The sequence below is a fragment of the Arachis hypogaea genome, chromosome 16 (genome assembly GCF_003086295.3).
Source record: "Arachis hypogaea cultivar Tifrunner chromosome 16, arahy.Tifrunner.gnm2.J5K5, whole genome shotgun sequence".
Classification (NCBI taxonomy): Eukaryota; Viridiplantae; Streptophyta; class Magnoliopsida; order Fabales; family Fabaceae; genus Arachis; species Arachis hypogaea.
The window spans coordinates 124,281,617-124,298,880 of NC_092051.1; the positions used below are offsets into that span (position 1 = coordinate 124,281,617).

The 17,264-nt window shown below is 33.3% G+C and overlaps 1 protein-coding gene and 1 pseudogene across 2 annotated transcripts; one reads left to right on the forward strand and one right to left on the reverse strand.

Moving 5' to 3' along the window:
- Nucleotides 1–4,977: 4,977 nt before the first annotated feature.
- Nucleotides 4,978–8,189, reverse strand: LOC112754851 (uncharacterized). 2 transcript variants are annotated; one of them, XM_025802645.3, is made up of 9 exons: nt 7,823–8,189; nt 6,679–6,764; nt 6,498–6,566; nt 6,329–6,394; nt 6,125–6,215; nt 5,829–6,033; nt 5,647–5,740; nt 5,508–5,567; nt 4,978–5,393 (listed from the first exon to the last, which is right to left on the reverse strand). In XM_025802645.3, exons 2-9 carry the CDS (start codon nt 6,753–6,755, stop codon nt 5,261–5,263), a joined length of 795 nt encoding a protein of 264 aa, XP_025658430.1. In that variant the 5' UTR covers nt 6,756–6,764; nt 7,823–8,189; the 3' UTR covers nt 4,978–5,260. The 2 variants fall into 2 exon arrangements, with proteins under 2 accessions (XP_025658430.1, XP_072077208.1); XM_072221107.1 differs by having other exon boundaries at nt 6,679–6,922; nt 7,823–7,867.
- A 5,547-nt stretch (nt 8,190–13,736) lies between these two features.
- Nucleotides 13,737–14,608, forward strand: LOC112757482 (alcohol dehydrogenase-like 6; annotated as a pseudogene).
- Nucleotides 14,609–17,264: the final 2,656 nt, after the last annotated feature.

Below are 17,264 nucleotides of genomic sequence, written 5' to 3' on the forward strand. Positions count from 1 at the left end.
TTTGATGCTGAGGGAAAAAAAAGCAAAGCTGAAGCTGATAACATCCCACCCCACCCCTTTCTCTCTCTCTCTCTCTCACTCATACCTAGCAGAAAACTCTAGTCCACCCATAATCCTCTCCTCTCTTCGAAGTCCAAGAACAGCCACCACCCACCATCTCATTTCAGAGCTCAAACTCATCGCCGAACCCTTCTCTACCTGTCACCTTCTCTGTCCGAGCTTGCTTTGTCATCGTGGGTCGTGCCGCTTCGCTGCTCCTCGCCGTGGGTCGTCGCCGCTTCTCTCCTCCTCGTCGTTCCTCCTTCTCCCCTCCTCACTAGCGTTGTTTCTGCTTCTATTCTCCGCACTGTGTCTCACCGTCGTTGCTTCTCTTCTTCACGTGGAGTCTCGAAGTCGAAGCGACTACCTTTCGTCGTGTCTCATGTCTCTAGTCTCTGCTTCAACCCTCTCAAGTCTCAAATCTCAGGTCGCAAGTCTCTTCTTCTCTGATTCAAGCCTTCAACCCTCTCAGGTCTCAAGTCTCAGTCTCTAACACTCCCTGATTCTATTTCCCTGACTCTATCCCTCTGAAATTTGAAATTTATTTTGAACATGCATATGATGTATTATTGATGATTCTGCTAAATTTTGAGATATTAATGTTTTAAATTTTTATTTGAATTCAGTCTGTTCATATTGAATTAATTCTACTGAGATTGAGTCACAAATTCAATTGTTTAATTTATTAATTCGACTGAGATTGATTTTTAAATCCAATTCTGCATTGAATTTGCTATATGGCTTTATATGATTTGGTTGAATTATGTTTATGATTGTTAGATTGGATACATGTTTTGGATGTTTTGCAGAGTGACTTGATTGACTTGCAAAAATTCACATACGGGAGAGTTGGAGTTTTTTTTAATAATTTTATTATATATTTAATGAAACCGGTTCAACCCCGATTGGACATCGGTTGGTCCATTGAACCTGTCACCTGGCCGGTTCAATGACCGGTCCAGTTCTCACAACCTTGATCAAAACTAAGATGTAACTAAACTAAGCCTAGAATTAATTAAACTAAGCTAACTAAGAAAACAAAAGCTAAAAGAAGAGAAGAGTTAGAAGGATGTTACCATGGTGGGGTGTCTCCCACTTAGCACTTTTATTTATTGTCTTTAAGTTAGACAATTAGGAGAGCCCTTGCTATGGTGGCTTGTGCTTGACTTTTCCACCAATGCTTAAATTTCAAATGTCCTTCGGGATCCCAATCCTAACCATTAACAAAAACAAAAAATAACCAAAAAGCAAGTTATTCACATATTAACATAATTACAATAGTCAATAATGTAACACCATTGCAACTCCCCAGCAACGGCACCAAAAACCTTATGAAAAGAATTTGTGCCGGTTTAGAATTTCTCAAAATAAGAAAAGTGAACTTCTTCGTTGATAGCATATTCCAAACCGGCAATTAAACCCCAACATCAAAGTTTAAATATAGAATTTGTCACAATTCAAATCAAATAACCGGGAGTTTTAAATCCCGGGTCGTTCTCCCTAAGAATTGCAATAAAGTGCTCAATTATTGGCTATGAGGAAGAGGGGTTTGTATGGCAATTAGCAAGAATTTAAAATGCAAGAAATCAAACAAGCATGCAAATAATTAAATGGAAAGCAATTAAAGCAATGAAAATGGAAATTAAATGGCAAAGGGGAATTCTTGGCAAAAGTTGAGAGTTAAGGTTACCTATTCTAGCCATTGACCACAAACATATGATGATTATGAAGAGTTAATCCTACTTAGTCAACCCTAACATCAAGGATAAGTCAAATAAGCATAATTGATCTCAATCCATAAGTCCTAACCAACTCACTAATTAGCTTAGTGAAAGACTAGCGTTAGTGGAAACCAAACCAACTAACTATCCTAATATATCAATCAAGAATTGACATCAATGACTCAAGATTACTAAAGTCCTCAATTCTAAGCTAAGAGTGTGAAAAACTACACTAAAACTAAGCCAAACATTTTATCAAACACTTGGTGTGCATGAAAATAAAAGCATATTAAATTGCAATGAAAATAAAACCTAAAACTACCAAATGAAAGAAAATAATAATAACAACTCAATTAAACATCAATAAACATAAAAATATAAAATTGCATTAAATATAATGAAAATTAACAAGAGTTCATCAACATAAAAAAGTAACCAAAATGAGAAATTAACAAGATAAACTAAGAAAATTAAGGCAATAGAATAAAGAAAGGTAAAAGAAACTAGATGAAGACAAGAATTAAAAAGAGAAATTAAACTAATAACCCTAATTTTTAGAGAGAAAGGGGAGCTTCTCTCTCTAGGAAAACTAGCCTACAACATGTTAAAACCTAAACCTAATTGCTCATCCCTTGTTTCCTCTTGAATTAGGGTTGAAATAGTTTCAGAAATGAGTTGGGTTGGGTTCTAGAGGTCCAAAATTCGCTGCCAGCGTTTTGTATTTAATGAGGTCACGTGCTGGGACTTGTGCATACACACAGATGTGTGCGTACACACACTTGCTGATTCTCACTTGTGCGTACGTACGCATTACTTGTGCGTATGCATGACTGCACGCTTCCACCTGTGCGTACGCACGCATCATTGTGCGTACGCACACTTGCTGAAAAGCTCCAAACTCCATTTCTTCATGATTTCTCTACTTTTGCATGCTTTTTCCTCACTTTTTCAATCCATATTAGCCTTATAAGCCTGAAATCACTCAATAAATACATCAAGGCATCAAATGGAATTAAAGTGAATAAAATTTAGCAAATAAGAGCCTAAAAAGCATGTTTTTACTTTTAAGCACAATTTAGGAAGAATTTACAAAACCATGCTATTTCATTGAATAAATATAGAAAAAATTGATAAAATCCACTCAATTAGAGCAAATAAATACCATGAAATGTGGATTTATCAGAGAGTTAGAAACTTTGTTAATGGCGCACGAAGAGTTGTTAGACAAGTATAAGAGACCTAACAATTTTGTACAAGCACATGTTGTAACACCTTACCATACAGAACTTTACGCCTAGGTTGTAAATCAACGGTGGTGAGGTATCACGACTTCTACAAACAAAATACATACATATATAATGGAAAGAATATGATATACTAGGAGCCCGTGATGAAAAGACATAAGCAAAATCGCATCACATTCAGAAACTGGCAATATAAGTAAGCAGAATGACAGAAGAAAATATATATATATATATATATGATTGAAAATTTATACATAACAACACTAGTCTTAACCTGCGAAAATAAGGCCGACTAGTTAATATAATATAACCCAAGAGTATAAATATCAACATAAATCCTGTTTCTCCAGAATTAACCTCTAAAAGGGATATACAAGTTATAAAATATATATAAGCAAAAGTAAAATTCCCCAAAAGACAATATTCACTTTGCGGAGAGAAACCGGCACACTCAACGAGTGCATCACGTCCAGTACCTGTAAATATGGAAATTTCCAAAACGAGTCAGAATATCATCCCTTTCCACGTTCTCAACAGGGGTAATAGTTCCAAAGCAGAGATGATGTAAAGACTACACGAATCCTCTAGGCAATTCTAATACTTAAACAAACAGAAATCCAAGTCTAGAAGTATATTAAACCAGAAGAATAGTAAGGTATGCTAGATCAACTAACTGAACTCATGCACCTTCGGTTTTCACTCAACCTTTCTCTCTCCAATAAACCTCAAGTCCTTCTCAACCTTTCTCCTATCAGTTCTCTTACATTTCACTTATCATGTTTCATTCAGTCTCAAGTCCTTCCCATTCATCTAAGCCTCCATTTATACAAGGTCTCGTAATAGAACAGTAACAGCAAACATAAGTAATGAAATTCAAGCATAACCAGATTCTACACTTGTCAAATTCTTAAGAGTTTTAGTAGCCTACACATAGTGTATTTTAGTGTAAAAATATCAAATAGAATTATTAATTTAGTTTAAAGAGATAAAAAAAATTAAATTTATTCAAATAACGTAATGAACTCCTGAAGCAAAATACCAGTTAGAAAAATAAATGGCCAACTCAATAAGCAATGTATTTCAATACATTGCACTACTCACTAAAAAGGCAAAACCACCACAATCTTTAAACTTTGTTGTAATAGGTTGTGTCAATGTACTGTATCTGAAAGCATCTACAAACAGATCAAAGTGTTGTTTGGAAGGAAAATCCTCAGACCAGATTGTAGCACATCAGTTAAGAGTAAAATGAAAAATGAGCAAATTCCGATGTGCTTACCTGTGACATCCCTTGAAGATGTTAGAGATCTATCCGTCGTTATTGCTCCTTTGCCGCTCAAGGCTACCAATCTTTCTGCTCTGGTGGAAAATGAACCTGACTTACTATTCAACGAAGATGAAAGTGAATGCCGCTTGGTTAATGGTCATAGCATTTTTGTCTAACAAATCAGCGGCGAAGAAGAAGAAGATTCTTTTTGTTGTTGTTGCAGCTAGTTATGAAGATCCACTAAATCTTGTCGAATCTCACTTAGCATTCCCTTGGCGGCATGCAGAGTCTTCAATTTGCCAACGGCTTCGGCACTATGACCAGTCTCATCTCCCTTCTTCGGTTCGACAATTTCTTCCGAAGATTAGCATCCCAAATATCAGTGCTGCCAAGGTCGTCGCAATCAGGACCACCAAACCTAAGACGGAATCCAAGCGACACACCCAGCACTGACTCGATTGTATGCACAAAATTGGAGTTCAAAGACATCGCGAACGAGTGAGGGTAAGAAGGACCGAGTCAACTACTGAGTCAAAATTGAGCGAATCTATGTGACATGTGAGCTAAGAATTGAACCAAGAAACAAAATATGGGCAAAAGAAAGATTTAAACCATAGATTTGACTCTACCAAAAAAAAACCTTAGATTTGAATTTCAAAAATTTTTTGGTTGAAACTTCCCCGCTCAATAAATGTTATTTGAGCACTTTAATATCAAAACTGGACCCCTGTCATACATTTGAACTGAACACTTTGTTGATCAATTAGCCTATACATTTGTCGAGCTTTGAACCTATTATGCTCTCCTATTATATATTAATAATATTATATATTAATTAATTAATAGATAGATAGATAGATAGATAAAACACAAAAAACATTGTTTGTAGGAAGTATATCCGAACTCTAATCCCTAAAAGAGAAACACATCAAGTATTGTCCAAGTAACACCACTTTAGTTCCTTATGACCAACTGATGCCAAAAAGGTGCTAGTCCTTAAACCATTTTCCACCAAAGGTACGCCCTGGGGCATAGAGTAGAGAGGGTTCAGAAGTAGAATTTCTGTTTGAGTAACCACTGCAGAAAGCATTTTTAGAACCAGAATTTGGGTCTGAGTAACCACTGCAGAAAACATCAAAACAAAAAGAAGCAACAAAATAATAGTTTAATTAAACACCATCATGTATAACATGTAAGAGATAATGGAACAGAAACTGCATTTGAAGTAATTCTCACTCGTAGTAGTCTGAATCTGAGTCTTCTCCACCTGCAAGTTTTCGAGCTTCTGATTTTTTCCTACAAACAAGAAAGTCATTTTAAGTAGCAATAAATTCAACTATACATGGATATATTGAGGAAGGTAGTTGAATGAAACCTCAATTCCCTTGATTTTGCCTTTATTTCTTCAGCACTGCCAAGACTACAAATATTGCAGCACAAAGGAACGATTTTGGCAACCGAAGGACCACCTATGACACAAAAATGAAAAATGTCACTGTCTCTAACAGTATCTGATAGTAAAAAGAAGTAAACAAAGAAAAAAATTAGTAAAGATACCAGATTTTGGAGGATCCGGATGAGGTTCACAGTAAGACACGTGAGTATCCCGATTAGGCTTTTGATGAACTAGGGCATAAAAATGCCTAGTAGGAGAATTTCCAAGTATTGGCTGAGCCTTAAAGTGCAATAATCGAATAAAACCAATCTTCCTTACATAAAAACGCATGTCCTCACAGCGTTGAGAAACCTTGTATTGTTCTTTCTGGAAAACAATTAACAAATAATTATTTTTTCTACATGAAAGCAATAAAGCAAAACGAAATCAACAGATTAAGATTGGAAAAAAAAATAACCTCCTTTCGATTTTTGTTGTAATGTTGCATTGCCACTAATGGATAAGGAAACACATCCTCGAGCTTCTTGCTTTGGTGTGAACACTTAAATCTGTAGCAGTGGAGACAAATCACGGTATTTGAGGCACTGATAACAAACTGATATAATGATCTATGTTACTATCAATCATAATTAAGAAAAAAGAAACATAATCGTGTACTCACACTTTTTTCCCTTTACTACGAGGATGTTCAGGCGCATTCCTTCTGGTGGAGCGCTCAGAGTTTGGTCTTTGATTACAAACAAAATTTATGAGATAAAGAAACTTACAAAACTAATATATTTCTATAAATGATTATTAAGTAAACAATAACAAAGCTTGTTTGTACTCACATTCTTTCCTCTTTACCATGAGGATCTTCCGGTACAATGCTTCCAGTGGAGACCTTACCACGCTTTGATCTGCATTTTCATATACAAATTGTATGAGATCTCAGAATAAATTAAAAAGTTTCCAGATATATAGACAACAAAAAGAGAAAGCACGAAGCTCATAAATAGTAACAACCCTGACCTGCGAGGTGTCGAATCACTGTAGTTAGCTACACGATCACGAGATCTAAGATTGTACGGCACTCGCAATGGTTCCATGGTGTGTCTCTGGATTTCAATAAAAACACACACAAAAAGGAGGAGGGGAAAAAAGGGCTTACTGATTTGTATACAATAAGAGATGAGGAATCAGAGACAACATACAAACACCAAAAGAATAATTTTGAAAAAATGAAAAGAAAGTACAAGGCAGCTTCAAAGCGCACCTACAAGACAAAATTAGACAGGAGGAGTGCATGTTATGCTCATTTACAATTGCCCAACAGCAAAAAGAATTTCTGATATGCATGTCATAAATTTCTGTCATGTTTGCATGCATACAAAGTAGAAAATCTTTGTTGACTCAACCAACCTCCCAATTTGTAATCCATATAATAGCTTTACCATGCAATGCTGCCTCTAACATGTTCATGTCAAAGTGAGTCAACTAAGACGATTAGACTATGGCTAACCTCAATAGAGTATTCGTACAGTCGGTCTTAGCAATTTATTAAGAAGGCAAGTTCGTAACAACCACTGTATTTAGGCTCTAAATCGTTGGCCAATGAGGTTAGTTACTATCATAGCAGAAGAGAAGGAACAAGAAGAACCCCTTCTCTTCTTCTTTAAAGGATGGTTTAACGAGTTCATATTAACAAGGTTTATTAGAATTGTTGTATGATTCATTCTCAAAAGGGAAATTCTTTTATATAATGTAAGAATTGGCTTTGATCTTTGGAGTTCTTGTTCATTAACTTCCCTGCTCTCAGACATCATATCAATATAACATTTGTTTACCAAACAACTTAACATCAGAGAGGAGGTAGCAAATAAATGGGATTTTAGAGGAGGCAGCCATGGAATTGCAGAAGCTAAGCAAGTTGAAACCCTCTTTAAAAATTAGTTGCTTCTAAAGCCTTGGAGACAAAGCAATGACTCGTGTAATACACTAATACTGAAAGCCCTAGAGCAGTATCCCGAATTCCCGATCATTAATCAACCACCATCATCATACGTCCAATAAATAATTAAAAAACAACAAGAATCGAATAAACCTAGGGAAACATAGAACAGCATGAGAAAGAACCAAGAAAAGGGAGAAACAAAGTAGGAAAAAAATGTATTACCTGCTTGCCGCAGAAGGGAATTGAGAAAAGAAGAAGAAGAAAGAAGGACTAATTTTTTTTTTTTTTTTTTAGTATATTTAATAAATTTTTAATAATAAAAATAAAAATTTTAAAAAAATATTTTTTTTAAAGAAATATATTTTTTAAATTATTTTTTATATAATAAATAAACAAAAAATATTTTTATTTTATTTTATCTAAATATAATTAATAAATAACAAAATTTATACAAAATATTTAAATATAAAATTATTTTTATTTTTATAAAATTTTAAAAAAAATTATTTAAAAAAGTCTTTTCTAAAATGGGCATCTAAACAAGACCAGAATGAGAAAGAAAAGAATGGCCAAAGTAACGAAACAAAAGAAAAGTACAGAATTTTTTTTTTTTTTTGTATTAAAAGTACAGGAATCTATCAGAATGGCCTCTCACTCTCGGTATGGGTCTAAGCCCAAATTCTAGAAGACTACGAAAGCAAAACAAAGAGCCCATTCTAAGGTCCCAAATACCAATTCTCAAGGCTGATTCACGCTTGACCAAAATGAAAGGCTGATTCACTAAAAAAACAAAAAAGGGGCTGATTCATTAATCAATAAAATATTTGCAGTGTCAAAGAGAGCGTGCCCAACTTTTCAGTCATTAATTTTTGCCCAAAACATAAATTCTATTCGACCATTTTCAAATCAGATTGGATATGCGGGGATAAATATTTTATACAGATATATAATTATATCTATTTTTTTAATAAACATTTATATAATCAATATAAAAATAGTTATTTTTGTTTGTTGACATGGTATTATATGATTGAATGCATGTTTAAAATTGTTTTACAATGATAATGTATTAAAACTAAATTATATACCAAAGAGATTAATTTTGAATTTTTGATGTAGTGTAAAATATTTTTTACAGTTGTACAATCACATATATTATTTTAGTTGAACATTCACATAGATAATATACAAAGTAATTATTTTTGCTGATGTGGTATTAGGTGATTAGATACAAATTAAAACTACTTTACATTAATAGTGTGTTAAAATTATATTCTATCGTGGATATGACAAAATTTTTAAAATTAAAAAGAAAAACTGAGCATATAGTTATTTTTGTGAACATAAGAGAGGAAAAAAACAGAAAACAAAGAAAGAAAGAAAAAGACTAGTGACGGAGGAAAAATGTCGGTAAAGATATTTACAAAAAAATCGCGTTACAAGTATAGTTCTAAATCGATAATTAAACCTCAATCAACGTTTAGATTGTTTGTCACAAATACAAACCCAATAAAATTAATCGAAATATTCAAACTTCGGGTCGTTTCTCAAGGAATTGCAGGGAACTATGTTTATTATTGGCTATGGAAAAGTATATTTTTGGGTTTTGTAATAAGAAACAAGAAAGTAAATTGGCAAGAAAATAAACTAATAACTAAGAAAGCTCTTAGTTATCATCGTCAATTGTGATGGTAAATATGAATTGCCTTCACTTAATTAACCTCTAACCAATGGAGGAAGGTTAAGTACATACAATAAACTTGAGTTCACAAGCCCTAGTCACCTCATAGTGAGAGACTAGCTTTAGTGAAGTTCAAGTTAACCGGCAATCTTCAATCACCAATCAACAAAAGACTTTTGATAACTCAAGAGTCTCTAAATAATCAATCTGAGTCAAGAACATAAAAATCTAAATTAAAATCGACCCAAACATTTTATCAAACACTTGGAAGGCACAAAATAAAAGTATAAAAAAGTAATAAGAGAATGTAAAATCTAAGACCAACAATTGCAAGGAATCAATAACAACAAATGAAGAAAGAAGCAGTAAACATGAAATATCTCAAATTGCATTAAAAAGAAATTGAATCTAACATGAAGAGTTCATAAACTAAATTGGAAAAATGAATAAATCAACAAGAGAAGATAAACTAAGATGCTAGAATAATAGAATGTAGAAGAGAAACTAAATTAAAGCAAGATGGAAATCCGAATTGGAGAAGAAATAATACTAAAAACCCTAAAACCTAGAGAGAGGAGAGAGCCTCTCTCCCTAGAAACCTACATCTAAACCTAAAAATTGTGAATGAATGAAAATTGTATGATTGATTCCCCTCATTCGTCTCACTCTGCAACCTCTAATCTTCATTTTCGGGCTTGAAATTGGGCCCAAAGCAGTCCAGAAATTACCCCCAGCGAATTCGCTTTACTGAGGCACGTGATGCGTGTCACGCGTACGCATCGCTTGCCTGCTGCATCGGTCACGTATACGCGTCGTCCATACATGTGCGTCAAGGCCAACTTTCCAAAACTTCAATTTCTTGTGTTCCTTCCACTTTTGCATGCTTCCTTTCCATCCTCTAAGTCATTTCTGCCCTATAAACCCTGAAAACACTTAACAAACATATCACGATATCGAATGATAATAAGATAGGATTAAAAATTAGCGATTTTAAGGCCTAAGAAGCGTGTTTTCAATCATAGCACACAATCAGGAAGAAAATTTAAAAACATACAATTTACATGAATAAGAGTGAGAATAAATGACAAAATTCACTCAATTCAATCCAAAATATACCATAAAATAGTGATTTATCAACTAGCTCATATCTAAGGTTTGGTTTGGTAAAGCTTTTTGAAGAGGTGTTTGTGCTTTTTAAAAGCTCAATCTCCTTATTTTGTGTTTGGTAAATCAAAAAGACTATGTGCTTGTACTTGCAGCTTTTAAAAGATCGAGGTATTTTTGAAAGCACCTAAAATAAAGCTTTTTAAAATTGGCTTGTACTTTTTAAAATTGGCTTGTACTTTTCAAAATTTAAAAGTCTAATATAATCTCATATGTTAACTAATTTCAAATTTAATACTTACATTTATGTCTATTATAGTATTTTTAAATTTTTAAAGCTATTTTACCAAACGCAATTGATGTTGTTTGTGTTTATTAAAAGCTATTTTTGATTTGATTAGTTTACCAAACATAAATACTACAACTCTTAAAAAACCATCTTTTAAAAATGGTGTTTGCTACGGTACGATGATAAATTCATACGTACCGATATATTTAAAATACGGACAAGTAATAACAAGCCACGTGGAATTTATTTTCCACATCAGCATTTAATTTTTTTTTAAATATATATTATATCACCACTTTTACTAATACACCCATTTAATTAAATTAAAATAAAAATATATTTTTTATTTAATTTTATAAAAAATCTTAAACATCCTTCATTTATTTGATTAGACAAAAATACCCTTTTAAATTAATCAAATTTAAAAATTCAATTAATCCTAATTTTATAATTTCAAATAATTGAAACAAGAAAATAAAAATATATTAAAAAAATAAAAAATCAAAATTGTTCTTCATCTGGGTTAAACATATTAAAAAAACAAAAAATCAAAATTGTTCTTCATCTGGGTTAAACATATTAAAGAAACAAAAAACCAAAATTGTTCTTCATCTGGGTTTAGAAACCCTCCACTTCACGCCTCTGAAGGTTTCAGTATTCTTCATCTTCTTCTCTCCTCTTCCTATCCTCTCTCTCTGTCTTTCTCTGCTCGATCTCTCTCATCTGTCTCACTGTGCGTCGCACGCAAGATCTTTCCCTCTCTCCTCTCTTGTCTTGCAATCGAGGTCATCGTCGAGTCATAGAGCATCGCCATCTTGCGCGTTCCAGAGAGCGTCGCCTTCCTCCTGGTTCTAAAGAGCGTTACCTTCCTCTTGGTTCCGTCTTCGTCACTGTCTTCTTTGCCGTCTTCCTCATTCTTCATCACTGTTGTCAGCCTCTCCCTTCCGATAATTTCCTCCTTATGATTTCTTTGATTTGAATTATTATAGCATTGGTGTGATTTTTGTAATTAGGGTAATTTGGTTTGATTTATGTGATTTGATATTAGTTGTTAATTTTGACAAATTGTTGAATTCTTATTTTATCTGCATATGTTTCTAAAACTGTGAATGTAATTTTTTTAATAGAAAACTTAATTTAGATCACAATAGTTTCATTTTTCAGATGCTACATAGTGTCTTAATGCACATCTAATTTCATTAGAAACAAATCCTTGATTAGCTTTTGATGACAGAAAAACAATTGGATTGGTAGATCCTCTGATTAGATATATCTTCTAAACTTCTGTTGAATACTACCAAGTCACATGGTGCACTCTTATGGTAAAAAAAATGAACAAATGAAACTTGCTTTCTAAATCGACATGAAATGCATAAAGCTTTCAATCATGTGGACAAGATGGCAGCCAAAACTTGTTAATAGAGATACAAACAAATCAAGCTTATCTACACATTAATTTGATTAAGTTTCAGGGACTGTATTGAGGTTGGGATTAAAATGGAGCAGTGACCAATGCTTCATTCTATAACTAAATGAAAATGAAGAAATGAATTCAAAAGCCTTAAATACATCATTAAACAATCCGAATTCTACTGGGTCATAAAGTTAAAATGAGTTCATGAAGATAATATTAAATTTTACATTGGAGAAAATGATAAACCTATTTATATCAATTGCCTTGTTGTACCCTGAAGCTTTCTTCTTTCTCTTATTCCTTTTCTTTTGAGCTCTAAGTATGTGGTCCTTATGATGAGAGTCTTCATTTGCTTCATTGGTACCTCCAGCTTCACTTTGTCCCAAAGAATTTCGGGAATCAGGAGTTTTTGATTGGTTTTGACTTTAGAAAAGTCACATAATGCGATTGGATGTGAATGTGATGCTATTGATATATTTCTTTTCATGGAGTTTTGCGATTGATGTGAATGTGAATGAGATTAGATATTTTTCTTATAGATCTATGTACTTATATAGTGATATTATTGCTAATTGTTAATGAATTGAACTAAACTTTTTTTGTTATTATACATCACAAAGATTGTAATGAAGTCAAATTAATTTCCATTCTAAGATTCGAACTAGCCCTGCTTGAGCATTTCCTTTGGATGGTAAATGACTAGTTTTGTTTATCAATTTATAAGAGTTTAATGAATCTAATCTGGTTTAAATTCTACTGATGTAATTCAACTTGTGAAATGCCTTTTATTCTGTAGCCTAAACCCCTGAAGAATTTGAATGTATCAATCTGTCAAATTTGTGGTGAAACTGTTGGATTAACAGACAGCGGCGATGTCTTTGTTGCTTGCAATGAGTGTGCATTTCCAGTTTGTCGTCCTTGTTATGAATACGAGCGAAAGGATATACCAGTGTTGCCTCCAGTGCAAGACTAAATACAAAAGGCACAAAGGTAAGTTTACTTTGTGCATATGTGTTTTCTTTTTTTCTGTTTTGGACTCTGATGATCCTTTGTCTTAACTTTGAATTGAACTGAAAGAATCATCTTTGGATTTTAGGGAGTCCTCGAGTGGATGGAGATGAAGATGTGGATGATGTTGATGATTTGGCGAATGAGTTCAGTTATGGCCAAGGAAAGAGTCCCAATAATGCAATCTCTCATAGTAGAGTATCATAAATTCATAACTCTTAATTCCATTGATAAATTCTTGGTTTCTGATTGATTATGTCACTCATGGAAGGTCTAGGCGCAGCATGAAATGTTGCTAATGTGACAAAAGGATCATCTGTGGTGATATTTGGTCTCGGAACTGTTGGCCTTTCTGTAAGTACAGGGAACAACTCTGTCTGTCTTAACTTTTCAGTTCTCAATTAATTACAAATTATCATTTTCAAACTACAAGATAATTTATGAATTCTCCTTTAATTAGGTTGCACAAGGTGCAAAACTAAGGGGAGCATCTCGAATAATTGGCATGGATAAGAATCCACAGAAGTGTGAAAAAGGTGCCAAAATCAGTCCTGAAATCGATCTGAATATTGTTTTTTCACCTAGCACAATCCTTGGTTCATTATTTGTTATTGTGTTTGTTATTGTCGCAGCAAAAGCTTTTAGATTTACAGAAGTTGTTGACCCGAGTTCCTACCAAGAACCTATTGCTCAGGTTGTTGTTTATCTCATCAGAAAATATCCAATTTAACCTTTCAGATAATATATATATGGTCATATATCATATCAAATAGCTGCTGCTAGGTTAAGACTTACATGTCTGTGAAACAAGTTTATTTGTAACAATCGTTTATATGTTAAAAATTTTCAGGTTATTAAGCGCATTACTGATGGCGGAACAGATTTTTCTTTTGAATGTGTAGGCGACACTGACATGATAACCACTGCATTGCAGTCCTGTTGTGATGTAATACTCATTATAGCCAAAACTCTCCTTGTGAAATTTAAAGGCTTTTATTTAATAGACTTGAATTTTATTCTACATTTTTTCCCCTTTTTTCTCCTAGGGATGGGGTTTGACAGTAACACTTGGTGTGCCAAAGGTGAAGCCTGAGATGTCAGCTCACTATGGACTATTCTTAATGGGAAGAAAACTCAAGGGATCTCTATTTGGAGGATGAAAACCTAAATCTGATCTTCCTTTATTAGTAGAGAAGTATGTGAACAAGGTAATAGCAAGAGTACCGTGATAATTTTGTTTGATCATTGCTTTGTCTATATTTATTTTCATGTGGAACATGCAAGTCTTCACTTCAAGGCCTCACTCTCTCATAACTTTTAAGTTCCAAACTCCAACCTACTTTTAATTTGATATTTCAGCAAGAAATATGTACTAATATGATGTTTAATATGCAGGAAATTCAAATTGATGACTACATAACACATAATTTGCCATTTGATGACATTAACAATGCTTTTGATCTCAGGAAGGAAGGAAAGTGTCTGCGTTGTGTTATTCACATGCCAAGATAATTCCTGTGGATTTATATTAGAATTTTCTTTCAAGGAAAATGGTCCAAAATCCAATCATTGTAGAAGGAACTAATATAAGAGCTATTCTACTATTATAAGAGTTATTCTCCTTAATTTTTTTTAAAAAATTGAATTGCAATTCTTTAAAAAGATAATTTCTAGAATACCCTTTTTGAAATATGAAATATTTTATCTTTCCTCCAAGGAATATAGAAACTTTATCTAGCGGTTATAAAAAGTTACACATCAATCTTTTAGCATGGCATAACTTGGTATTTAGCATTAGCACCAAAAGGATGTAAAATGGCAGCAACTTATTGCACAATAAAAATTAAGGAGACTGAACTATAACTATATGTATTTCAACCAAAAAGTATATAGGTTGTCTCCTTTAAAAAGAACACTAACAGTATTTTCATAAGTTAGAGTCAGATAAGGAAGCTCAACACAGAGCAGCAACATTACATTATTTTCATCCATTATTCAAATGAACTGAGCTAAAGGTTGTAATCACAAAAAGATGAAACTATAAAAACACCCTTTTTGATATTTATGATAGATAATCAAAGATAGGATCCCCAGTGTAGAGGTGGAAGCACCTTGATTCCATGACCACCAACAGCTCCCTTGGTAGTTCCCAAGGAGCACGGTATGAGTTCATATCATCCTCCATTACTAAAAATCTATGCCAATACACTTAAAGAGGTTGCTTTTGCAAGTGCACTTTCTCCTTGTTGAATCCATTACCTAATCTTCAGTCAAATCTTCCCAACTTCTGAACTGACAGCACAGGATAAGTAATCTTAGACTAACTTTTCACATGACAATGCAGAGTTTATTGTGAAGTCCAAAGCATACAACTCAGATACAAATATTTACAGTGAGAAAGGACCAAGAATGATACAAAAACACTGGACTATGTGAAAGGTCTATGCCACAGTTTTTCCAAGATCATCAGAGCAATACAGTGGTTAATGTGCCCTTCACATGACAAGTACAGTCTGCAAGCACCTTGAAGATCCCACTGCTGGTTACATCAGCAGACAGGAGACATTCCATTTAAGTCCCCCCAATAGACATCAAACTTGAGAGGTTGGAACTGAGGAAAGAAAGCATTGGTTGAATTTTTATCAGTGGTAATGAAAAATTCCTTTTCAGTTGGCATTATGCTCTGAATATTATCCTATAGTTGCAAAATTTTATGTTGTTTCCAAGATTTAGACTTCTCTGAACAATAAATAGCTTTATTATTACCAAACTAATAATGATAAAAATAAATAGCTATATTAACAGTTCTTTAAAAAATTGGTTGTGTTTTTAATTATTATTTATTTTTACATTTACAGATAAACTATTCTTTCTGTGTAATACTCATTTAAGAAAAGTGTAAAACTATGTATAGATATCGGTAAGCTAAAAATTTAGTTTACAAATTAAAGTGTAGTTATAGTTACTTGAGCTCAAGTATCTCTATGCGACACTTCAGCTAAGCCTAAGTTTTTATTATCTCAATGCTTATGTATTTGTTATAAACATCTTGCAAGCAGATGCCAATTACCGAAGTCTCATCATTCTACATTGAACCAATTGAAATTGAAAAGTACCCTTCACTAGAAATTGGTTTCAAAAGAACAATTTGATAATGGAATGGAATAAATTTAGAAAAAGGATAATTTCGTAAGTTTCTTTCCTCTTGCCCATTTTATGTGTCATTGACAAGATAACACTGTTACCTGATTTTCTATGTGAGAATGAATGCCTCAAAACTTGTCAAAAATTCATGAAACTAGTCACCAGTTAAGGCCCTTGGTCTATGCTCAATAGTATAAAGTGACATCCCTGTTCGTGAAACTGCTCTGACAAATGCCATATTTGCAGTTAAAGTGGGAGCATGCCAATGATCACCAGTGCCAAAGACAATTTTATTTTTCAATGCCAGCTTCCTTGTGGTTGGGAGGCTCATCATGCGTTCTGAAGGTGTATCAGGAATAATTCTGTGGTGATCCTTCAGTTTGTTATTGCAAATATTATGCTAAGGATTATCAATTTAAAAAATAAAAAAAAGATAATCAATAAAGAAACTTTTAAGGGTGAACTTCGCAACAAATAAAAGGTTAGGAAAAAAGTCCCTTAAAAGTGTAACTGCATAAGTATGTTCAAACACGCCTAATAATTTCGTAAAATAGATGATGTATCCATGATTAGAAAACTAATACATACTAAAAACAATAATTTTCCATTGCAATTTTTTTTTCTTTTCCAAATATTAAACTGGGTGAGATGAAGATACTATAGCTCATTAAACTAACCTGAGGCAATTTGTTAGCTTCTCAGCTGAGTTTCTCATTGGGTCCTCCACACATCAATACCAACTCCTTAAATTCCGTATTAACACTCTCACAAATTATTCCTGTCTTTCCATATAAGATTTTACCAAATTGTACATGGATTGGACTTTCAAGTTCGGACATTACCTGGCAATAAAATTGGGCAATGATTTAGCCAATTCACTTGATGCCGATAAAAGCCATAATAGTTTATGAAGCTATATAAAATGTACATGTTTACCGCATGAAATTTCAGTCCCTAATTCTTCACCGAAGGTGAATAGGTGATCATCAAGACATTCATAAAAATCACAACCTCCAACAATTAA